Below are 11,760 nucleotides of genomic sequence, written 5' to 3' on the forward strand. Positions count from 1 at the left end.
TAAATTACTTCCTTGGTCTACAAATTAAACAAACTAATGATGGAATCCATTTAAATCAAACGAAATATATCAAAGATCTACTCAAAAGGTTTGAAATGGAATCTTCAAAGCCTGCAGCAACTCCAATGAGCACATCGATAAAAATCGACAAAGATGAGCAAGGTAAACCTGTAGATGAAAAGAAATATTGAGGTATGATTGGTTCTTTACTCTATCTTACTGCAAGTAGGCCCGACATAATGTTTAGTGTTTGTATGTGTGCACGTTTTCAATCCGCACCGAAAGAGTCACACATCACCGCAGTCAAACGTATTTTCAGATATCTTGTCGGCACTCAAAATTTGGGATTATGGTATCCTAAGGGAACCACCTTTGAACTTTTTGGTTACTCAGATGCCGACTTTGCGGGATGTAGACTTGATCGAAAAAGCACTAGTGGCACTTGTCATTTTCTTGGACACTCACTCACTTCTTGGTTTTGCAAAAAACAAAACTCAGTGGCTCTGTCAACTGCTGAAGCAGAATACATTGCCGCCGCTGGGTATTGTGCACAATTGCTTTGGATAAAACAACAACTTCAAGATTTTGGACTTCACTATGATCATATTCCAATAAAATGTGACAACACAAGTGCCATTAACCTTTCAAAAAATCCTATTCAGCACTCACGCACTAAACACATTGAGATAAGGCATCATTTTCTAAGAGATCATGTACTCAAAGGTGACATTGAACTCGAATTTGTGTCTACAAATTGTCAATTAGCTGACATATTTACCAAGCCTCTAAATGAAGAACAATTTTGTTATATTAGAACAGAACTTGGTATGATGAATACTCCAATATAATGTTTATATTAAAAAATAATTTTTTTAAAATAATTAAATAAAATAAATATTGTAATAATAATTATTATTATAAAAATAATAACAATAATAATATACATATATTTATATATATAATTTCTCTCTCTCTCTCTCTCTCTCTCTCTCTCTCTCTCTCTCTCCCGTTCCGTCTCTATCTCTCACCCACTCTCTCCCTTACTCTCTCTTTTTCTCTTTCTCTTGGTCTCTCGCTTTCCCCTTCTTCCTCACATCCTCAGCCGACTCCATCTCCATGCTCGCCATCATCTACAACCATCTTCACCATCCACAAAATCATCCATCACATTCATCTCTACCATCATCCACCCAAATCCCTCACCAATCCACCGAACTCCATCACTTCTCCACCCGAAATCTGCATCTCCATCTTTACCAATTCATCAAGTTCCATCACCGATCCATCAAGATCCGTAACTGATCCATCAAGATCCATTGCCGATCTACACAAATTCGTCACCGATCTACCCAATCGTCTCAATTTCTTCCGTTCGTCAAGGTTATCACCGATCAACATGTTAAAATTCTTGTTGCACTGTGTTATATTTTTTTACTTGTTGTATGTGCTCCAAATTCTCTTGGATTTAATAATGGTTGCTTCTACCTTGTCTGAAGAAATTGTTTTTATTTTTATTTTCTCCTTTTATGCTAGTGCACTTTGTGTAATTGTTTATGGCCGGATCTTAATGGCCCTTGGTATTATAGATTGGTAATTTGTCTCTTCAAATTTATGTAATTTTTAGTGCATTAATCCAGGGGGAGACTCATATATTTTCATTATAAAACTAAAAAAAAAAAAAAAATAGGCATGTGTAGATTCTATGCATAATTTTAGGGGAGTATATATACATATTTTGTTTTACTCCTTATCTGCCATACTCTTTATCTGCACCAACAAACAAATTTTTTTTGTGCAACGACAGAATTAAAAAAAAAAAAAAAAAAAAAAAATAATAATAATAATAATAATAATAATAATAATAATAAATAAAAATAACATAAATAAATAAATAAAGGAAGAAATGCTCGAAATTTTATTTCAGAAAACGAAAATATTACTCGATTACATGTAAATTTTCAGAAGGCTTCACAGATTTATTCTTTTTCACTTCTCTCAACAATTTTTCATGAGCCTTTTTTACATGTTTCTCTCTATTTTCGATTTCTGTGAGTCTTGGCATTATCACCGTTGCATAATAATACACTGCATTCCCCAACTGTGCATTTTTCCTTTTTAGCTCTTTCTTCTCCTTACACATATTCACTACTTGTTGTTTTAACAAGCACACCTCATCTCTCCATTGCTGATTTTCTTGTACTCTTGCTTGTAATCGTCGCGCCATATTGGAAACTGCAGTCATGGCCTGTGTACTAAGAGCCATAGTGTTATTAATAGCATCGAAATCATTTCGATTGCCAATACCACTAGAACCCTCATTTACAGGCATAACATATGCCTGCGTCACTGGTACTTTCTCATTTGCCTGCATTACAGGCACCTTATGCAGGTCCGACCCGTTGATAGCCAAGGTAAGGAATGACATGATTACAAAAGAAGCTAAAACAAATTTTCTCTCAAACACTTGATGATTTCGTATCTTTGCCTCTGATCTGTGTCACTTTTATACACTCCATTGATTCATTACTCGATGCATATCTGCTATATCTGCTCAAATATTTTGTTTGTCAATATTTCCTGCGCTCGAGATGCTCCAAAATCCCCATAATGATTCCGACAAGACAGACGGCCCATTATTTTATTTTTGGCCACTCAGATTATTGTATCAAATGTGCTTGTTTCTTATCTTCATCTTTATTTTGATGATGTCAAAGGGGGAGAAAAAATATGATTTTGAAAATTATATGTTGCAGGATTATCAAATATTATGTCAATTTTATTTTGTGTCAAATCTATACAAATATTGCCATCATAAAAAAGGGGGAGATTGTTAATCATATTATTTAATTTTGATGATGTCTAAAATATTATTTGTAACAATTTGAATTTTTTAATATACATATGTATTTGACCCAAAATATTATCTTTTTAAAAGAAAAAATATATATATATTTATTAAATATTAGTTAAATAAAAATATTTTGGAAAACTTTACTATTCACTTTTTGAAAATTGAGGCTGATCACTATTCACTTTTTGACCAAATTAAAAATTGATTAATTATATTATTTTGACAAATTTGATATTGATGGGTTGTCTTGTGTTGACAAAATTAATATGGAGTGGTAGAATATATTTAGTTTAAAATCTCTACAACATATACAATATTTTAAAGATGACATACATTTTCAGATCCATCATAAATATCATTTAAAGAGATTTTTCTGTATACAAATATTTGATTAGAACATTATATATATATTGCATATAATATAAATAGAATACATCACGTGCGCTATTAAATTTTTTACATTACATTGATTATATCATATTATAATCAAACAAGAAGAAAAAGATGGAGTTATATATATATGTGTATATATATATATATATATTATAAACTAGATGGAGAAAATTATTTGTTTGTTTGAAAGTTGTGAACTTTGTATTAAATTGTCTACAAAAATGGTGGCTCCATGTTTAAAAAAAAACAAAAAGAAAAAATCAGTCTTATTTTTTATCTTTTGCTGACTATTCAAAATCAAGGAGTATGCTTATGTAAGCGATGACATCAAGAGTGTGCTTATGTAAGCCATGACGTCAGGAGCGTGCTCATGTAAGCCATGACGTCAGCAAGGAGCGTCCAACGGGTATATTTTTGTGTATAAATAGAAGTGTTGGATATGGAGAAAAATCAAGAATTTGAAGAGAAAATTTTCTGTGAGCTCCAAATTGTATTCTTCTCTTTCACTTTCAGATCTAAGTCTAGCTTTTGTTCTTACACTTTCATATCTACTCTTTGTGAGAGAATTATTGTAAAAGTAGGTTTAATTACCACTTATTCTTATTCCTTATTTTTGTGAGAGATTTTGTAAGGGCAAGGCATTTATTGTTGAGTGAGGCTCAATAGATAAGAGTAAGTCTTGTGCCAAATCCACTAGCTTGGTGGTGTATTTATTCAATTGATAGTAAAGAAATTCTCAAGGAGGTTCCTTGGGGAGTGGACGTAGGCCTAGCGTGCCGAACCACTATAAATCGCAGTGTTTGATTTTCTCTCTCTATCTCTTCTACTTTTATATTGATAATTATTATTCTGTTTTTTTTTATTTATTAAAATTCTGAATATTGTGTTATTTTTAATATTGTGAAATTTTTAATAACCCAATTCACCCCCCTCTTGGGTTGCCTATCTGGGATAACAGGTATTTTACTTGTCTAAAAGTTATATAGTATGTATATTTTATTTGCATATGCTTTTTTATGTTCACTCTAATTTTATTTTTTATTTTAGTTATTCAGCTAAATACTATTCACTTAATGAAATATCACATTATCAACAAAGATGGAGGAAAATAATTATATGGGTCAAATAGATTTTGCCTAGCATTTAAAGACTGACTACATGTAGTTAGTAAATGCTAGTTAATAAATGCAAGTTGAGACAAAATAACTAATCATATATACCTAGTGTGCTGGAATTGAAAAAAATAAATTATACTGGACATTTTAACTAACAGACATTATATGTTTAGTGAATTAAAAAAATCTTTAATTAAAATTTTGGCATTGTTAAAAAAAAAATTAAAAATTAAAAAAAAAAAAAAAAAAGACTAAAATTTTGGCAGACTCCTCCACAAAATGCAAACCATCAAAACATTTTTTTATGAAGACACAATCAAAATCGTATGCGTTATTAAATATTTTATAAATTATTTAATAATTTTTTTAATGTGTGCCCTTGTTGAATTTGACGAGTTATATAAGATTTGAAATATTGATACATGAACTTCACATTTCAATATATAATTTTTTTTTGTTATTTAAATTAAATTTTAATGGATAATCTATCTAATAAAATTGGGATGAATTTAGCAAAAGTTAACTCCATTCATTTTTGGATAGAAAATGCACGTGGCATAAAATGAAAAAATTGTACTTTGCTCTTTTAAGTTTTATAGTTTCCCACTTTGGCCCTAATATTTGTAATTTATTTCAAAAAATATATTTTTTCCAATTTTAAGACCCAAGATCCAAAATTTAAAAATTAAACTCCAAAATTTAAAATCCTAAACCCTATATGAGATTTATAATTGGAAAAATAAGTTATAACCAAATACTACTTAAAATATAATCAAAATAAAAAAAAAAATGATGATATGATTCAAAATAAATAAAAATCTGACTTTTAACTTTCAATCAGGTTTTTAAATTGACTATTTCTCGTTTGTCAACTATATATTTTAATTAAAAAATTAAAAATTCATTATAAATTGTCAAATCACTATCTCTACTTCTTTATATATTTTTTTTTATAAAAAGTGTAAAAATTATTAAAATAATTGAAATAATTTATAGACAACCTAGATGAAATTGATACGGGAAAGAGGAAATATTAAAAAAATGACGATAATTGAAGTGCTAAATTTTAAAATTACAAAGAACAACTCTCTCAATTTGTCCGAGTGCATTGTGCACATCCAAATCCAGGTCCAAGATATAGACCTAACAATTTATATAATTTTTTATTAGAATTTCGTCAGAGTCACTCCTCACTTTGATTGCCAATGCCAATGATCTTCTTCAGCTCAAATACCATTCAATTTCTTCTCCAACCTCCCCGATTCCTGATAAAATCAATCAAACTCCAACAACTATGAAGGCCATAGTGATAACCACTCCAGGAGGTCCTGATGTTCTTCAACTACAAGAAGTCGAATGCCCAGAAATTCGAGACGACCAAGTTCTGATCCGAGTCGAAGCCACAGCAGTCAATAGAGCTGACACTATTCAGCGCCAAGGCTCGCACCCACCACCAAAAGGTGAGAGTCCGTACCCGGGTCTAGAATGTTCTGGAACCATCGAAGCCGTCGGGGGAAACGTCACTCGCTAGAAAATTGGTGATCAGGTAAAGCTCCAAGTTCCGTTGATTTCATGTGGGTATTTGTTTTCTCGGGAAAATATTTGGAGTAATGATACAGACCCTAAATATTCTACCAAAAGTTTTACCAAATGTCTCACGTGGTGTGGGACCACACAATGTGGGTCCACACCCACGTGAGACATTTGGTAAAATTTTGGTAGAATTTTTGGGGCGTCTAGCATTTTTGAAATATTTGAGTGGTTGTTTCTGGGTTGTTTTAAGCTTTCGTTGATTTCATGTGGTTATTTATGGGTTGTTTTAAGTCTAGTTGATTTCATCAAATCTAAATAATAATAATAATAATAATAAAAAGTCTAGTTGATTTCATGTGGGCATTTTTTGTCTCGGGAAAATACTTGATTGGTTGTTTTCTGGGTTGTTTGATGAGCTCCTATAGTGGTTTAGTTCTTTTTGTAGTGTGTTTAGTTGCTAACCTCAGATAGATGAGGGAAAGAGAGAAAATTGGGTATTTGAATCTAATATTTTGATTTTTAGTTAAATTAGAGAGAAATGAGAAAATTGGGTTTTTTTGATAATTTATGCTGTGTTTTGTTAAGAAAACATGGAAAAAAGGGAAGGAAAAAAAAAAAAGTTGGTTAATTGAATTCAACTGTTTTAATTTTAGTGAAAAGGAATCTTCTTTATTTTGCTGTCATTGATTAGTTCTGTTCTTTTGTCCTGTGTGTTTAGTTGCTGAGAAATTGGAGGAAAAGAGAGAATTTTGAGTTTTTGAATCTTATGTTATGATTGGGATGAGTAGATTTCTTGTTTTGTTATCTGCTTGGGAGCTAAAAAAATGAGTGGAAAAGAAGGAAATGGAAACTTAATAAGTTGCTTGTTTCTAGTTCTTTTGTTGTGTGTTGATTGATCAAACATGGACATCTTCTTCTATTATTGTGTGTTAAATTGCTCAGAAAACTGAGAAAACAAGGGAGAATATTAAATTTTGGGTAATTAAAAGTTTTAGTTTGAGTGAGAAAAGACATCTTCTCATTGTGCTTTCATTAGTTTTGCATTTATGCTGCTTTTGGATGCTGAGAGAGCAAGGAAATGAGAAAATTTTCAAAATCTCTCTCGTAATTGTGTTGTCGTTATTTTGTTGCTTTGTTATTATTATTATTATTATTTATTTATTTTGCCAGGAAAGCAAGGGAAATAGAGAGAAATTTAGGTTAAGCAGGAACAAGACAAAATATATGGATTGTCATTTTAGCCAAATTAGAAATAAGGATGGGAATAGAGTAAAATTTGATGGGCAAAGAAGTTATTTGAGATGGTATGATCATGTATATCGGAGACCAATTAATGTGTTTGCAAGGAGTGGTTTAAACTACGTGGAGGGTAGTAAAAGAAATAGAGGAACGCTAAGGCCTCGTTTAAAGTCACTAAAAAAATTAAAAAGTCAACAATCCATACCAAAAAATCAAATATTCCATTTTCTTTCTACTTTTGCACGTCTTTTCGTAAAAAATCAAAAAGTCATTCCAAACATACTAGTTTTTTTTACATCACATTTTAGCTAAAAGGCCAAAAAGTTTCTAAAAAAGTATGTTACCAAACAAGGCCTTAGGTGAACTTGAGCTGAGGCAATAAGAAAAGACATGATTAAGGATAGGACTTTTGATCAAATCAATTCATGTAACGCCCTAAGTAATTGGGACAAAGTCTTGTTAAGTTGGTTTTCTTGAAAAATTAAACATTTTATCAAAAGTTTGTTTAACCTGATAGTGATTTTCAAATATTCAGAATTATTTCAATATATGAGCTGGACATGGTTCAGAAACTGGAAGATACTGAATCACCTTTCCTTATGATTCTGTAATGCTGGAATTGTTACACATTAAATTATTAGCTCAACGGTCATCTCAAATTACACATTAGTTTTTTTTTTTTTTGGCACCGTTTTTAGTGTTTGTTGATTATTTAGCTTCACACCAAAGTACTGATCCAATTTTTTTGAAACAAGATACTTGAAAGAAATTTTTTTAATTGTTTGCTGCTTTGTAATTCAGCTAATATGATGGTCCATGCATCATCAACCAACATTGGCTCTCACTGCTCTTTTGGGTTACTAGGTTTCAAATACATTCTTGGAAGGAAAATTTTAAAAGTTTTGTTAGTAAAATACTAATATGAAGAGAGTGATGCAGGTATGTGCTCTTCTTAGTGGTGGAGGATATGCTGAGAAAGTGGCTGTTCCAGCAAATCAAGTTCTTCCAGTTCCATTTGGTGTCTCTCTTAAAGATGCTGCCAGTTTCCCTGAAGTGGCATGCACTGTTTGGTCGACTGTCTTTATGATGAGCCGGCTATCTGCAGGAGAAACATTTCTGGTATAACTTACAACCCCATTCTATGTTTTCAGGAGAACCACTTTTTATGATTTTGTTAGGCTTGAGCAGTTTCTCTGTACATTATACTTCATCACAGTAATTCCAAGACCAGACAAGAACTAGTAATGAAGAATTTTTTTTATTTTTTTTCATCAAATATGTGACAATTGTCAGGTTAAGGTTTGAAGTATTGAACGTTCTTAGAGTACTGAGAAAATGCTAGTCTTACTTATGGACTACAGAAGGGTCTTGTATCCCATTCTGAGTTTTTACTTCCAGAGTTATGTACATTTGATTATTGGAAAGATGGAGCAAAGAGAAAACTGAAACCATGACAAAATTATTTAAATTGTTCAAATGAAGACAACCAATGTTACAAAATCGTTTGTTTAAATTGGGGACTTCTTCTCTGCTCTTATGTATAATGGTTGCTATCCAATCTTAAATTGAAGTCTGAATCAACTCTATTAACAGAGGACTCATAAAATTTCAGATTCATGGGGGCTCTAGTGGAATTGGTACATTTGCAATACAGATAGCCAAATACCAAGGAGCCAAAGTGTTTGTCACAGCAGGTTTAGTAGCACAACACATTTTATATCTTATTCAACTCGTTTGAGGCATGGCATTTGTTGGATCCTACTAATCATTTATGCTTGTGTTCATCAGGAAGCAATGAAAAATTAGCTGCTTGCAAGGATCTTGGAGCCGATGTATGCATCAACTACAAGACTGAAGATTTCGTTGCACGTGTGAAGGAAGAGACGCAAGGGAAAGGTGTGTTCTTCCTAGTCCCTGCCATCTTAATTTTGATCTGTGATTTTTGGTTTCACTTGGAATTGCTGGTCTTGATGCAATATTTTCATTTTCTTGAAAGCTAAAAAAGACATTTAGACAATTTCTCGTATCACATCGATTTGATTCAGCTCTAGAAAATCTAACCTCAAGATGTTTGATGGCAGGTGTTGATGTTATACTGGATAATATGGGAGGAGCCTACTTTCAGCGAAACATTGACAGCCTAAATGTTGATGGGAGACTTTTTATTATTGGGTTTATGGGTGGAGCAGTAACAGAAGTAAATCTTGTTGGTTTGATTACGAGGCGCCTCACAGTGCAAGGTATGTTCTGAAGCCCTTTTCTCTATTTATATGAATCACTCTGTTTGGTTTAACATATTAAAATTATTTGAGTTTTTATTTTTTATTTTTTTGTCTTTAGTGAACTTTTTCATATTTTATCAACAATATATATATATATGTGCACCTAAAAATTAAAATATTTGTGAAAAAGAGAATCAAATTGGTTTCATGGAATATTTCAGAGGGATAGCTTTATGTGCAAGCACTGCATTTGAACATTAGAAAAATATATATTTGGACTTTCAATACAGGCTCTTTTTTCTTTTTAATATGGTATTGAATTGAAATTTATATAGATTCTATCATTTCATTGATTCATACTAATAAAGACAAGCTAAAGAATCTCACCCATCATAATGATAAACAGCTCGCTTTGCCATGACATTTTCTTGAATTCTCAAAACTTCTGTTGCTCCATCCTCGAAGGAGCAGTGAAGTGAACCCATCACCCATAACAATTTTCACACTGAACTCATAAATGCCTGTATTTTTTAACTCCATCAAAATCAGTAGTGCTTTCTCTTGTAGTTGAGAAATCACTCCCATACGTGTTGGTTTCCATATGTTGATGATGGGGTCTATTGATTCCGAATCACGGGATGGGTAGATATATCAGATAATGCACTCTTGCAATAACGTCCTTCTTCTTCTTCTTCTTCTTCTTCTTCTTCTTCTTTTTGTTTTTATTTTTTTATTTTTTTCCACTGATTTTGGATGTTAGGGAGTAGCCTTAGATTGATATATACTTTTTTGCTAGTTTTACCAAAAAAAGTTGGAATTTCCCATATGCAGCGGCTGGCTTGCGAAACAGAAGTCCAGAAAACAAAGCAGTGATTGTGCGGGAAGTGGAGAAGAACGGTTGGCCGGCAATCATGGCTGGGAAGGTGAAACCGGTTGTTTATAAGTATCTTCCGTTGTCGAAAGCAGCGGATGCTCACCAGCTTGTGGAAAGTAGCAAGCATATTGGGAAAATACTACTTGTTCCATGATGATGATGATGATGATGATGATACCTTGGATTCTTCTGATTAAAATGGATATGATTCTGTATCTCATCATTAGCTTTCTGTAATAGGATGATGAATTGTGTTGTTTGTTTAAATTTGACATTTGCTAATCTTGGTTTACATTGTTCCACTTTGGAGAACAAAAGGCTGCCTGTTATCAAGATTTTTGTGTTTATGCCGTGTTCAACTCTCTGTTTTTATTTTATTTTAATTATTATTATTTTTTTTATATCATTTCAATTTCTCTGTCATTAATGTTTTTTTTTTTTTTCTTTCAAATGATGGATTGATTTTCTTTAATTTTTTTAACCGGGAACAAACAATATATAATAACAGTCTTGGGTCAGGATTGGAGAAAAATTTAACATCCAAACCAAGACCTTTGATTTTATTGGTTGAGGAACCAAAATGGACCACATGCCACGATTTGGTTTTTGTCAATTTTTTTTATTTTTTGTATGGGGTAAAACATTTTTAAATGGATTAATTTCATTTGGTGCCTAACTGCAATGCTATGTCTTTATCCTGGTTTCAAGTCTTTATTTTGGGCAAGGTAGAACTGAAGGGACTGATTATCATATCGCATTTTAATCTCTGGCCCTGGTTTAAACTTTATTTCATCAAAGTAAAAGTGTCTCTCCCTTCTAATTTCTGGTAATTTCTAACTTTATTTCATCTGGCGGTGTTTGGCAATTTGGTTTTTAGGTTTTTTTTTTAAAAAAAATTTCATTACAAGACAAATGTTTTACAAAACCAAAAAAAATCAATCCAAACAAAATATCACATCAAATCCCATGATCATTTCATTTTTTTTCTCACAAACATCACATCCAACTACAAAAAAATCCAACTATCTTTCCAAACACAAAAAAAAATTCTCCAATAATATCGTACAACTAAAAAAACTAACAAAAAAACTCACTTCCCAAACACCCACATCATAAGACTTGTTAGTGTAGAAATTCACTAACTTGAGATCAACATCACCACCAAGATCCAATATATTGCGTTGAGATTGCTTCAACTTTTTGAGGACGTAGTCATTTACTTGGTCGACAGGAAAAGAAAGTTTGCTAATTTGGCCACCATCTACAATTTTCAATGTTAACCACTCTGCCTCGTTTACAAGTTTTCGTTTACTCATTGCGGAGATGAATAGAAACCTAAACTTATCGAGCCAAATTATTACAATTTTTTTTTTCTTTATATATAGGCCTACTGTTCTTGAAAATATTGAATTCTATAATTGCTACTTTACTATGTTTCCATGGCATATTTGTTTATTTTCTTTAGTATTTAGTTATAATTAAAGCTGATACTTAATAAACATAATATTCTTTTCTAGTAAGGATATATTCATT

At 31.8% G+C, this 11,760-nt stretch overlaps 1 protein-coding gene across 1 annotated transcript; it reads left to right on the forward strand.

The window, feature by feature from the left end:
* The first annotated feature begins 3,696 nt into the window (after nt 1-3,696).
* LOC114320165 (uncharacterized) lies at nt 3,697-10,633 on the forward strand. Its single transcript, XM_082886793.1, has 6 exons — nt 3,697-5,905; nt 8,071-8,250; nt 8,744-8,825; nt 8,920-9,027; nt 9,213-9,371; nt 10,185-10,633. The coding sequence occupies exons 2-6, from the start codon at nt 8,215-8,217 to the stop codon at nt 10,379-10,381; spliced, it is 582 nt and encodes a 193-aa protein (XP_082742919.1). The 5' UTR covers nt 3,697-5,905; nt 8,071-8,214; the 3' UTR covers nt 10,382-10,633.
* Nucleotides 10,634-11,760: the final 1,127 nt, after the last annotated feature.

This window comes from Camellia sinensis, chromosome 9 (genome assembly GCF_055761805.1).
Source record: "Camellia sinensis isolate YWXY chromosome 9, ASM5576180v1, whole genome shotgun sequence".
Taxonomy (NCBI): domain Eukaryota; kingdom Viridiplantae; phylum Streptophyta; class Magnoliopsida; order Ericales; family Theaceae; genus Camellia; species Camellia sinensis.

What these genes read in the sequence shown, in the direction of transcription:
- LOC114320165 (XM_082886793.1), top strand. Translation starts at nt 8,215, where the DNA reads ATGATGAGCCGGCTATCTGCAGGAGAAACATTTCTG. An exon ending in GGAAGAGACGCAAGGGAAAG is followed by an intron (nt 9,028 to 9,212) that starts GTGTGTTCTTCC and finishes GTTTGATGGCAG; the next exon opens with GTGTTGATGTTATACTGGAT. An exon ending in GAGGCGCCTCACAGTGCAAG is followed by an intron (nt 9,372 to 10,184) that starts GTATGTTCTGAA and finishes TCCCATATGCAG; the next exon opens with CGGCTGGCTTGCGAAACAGA.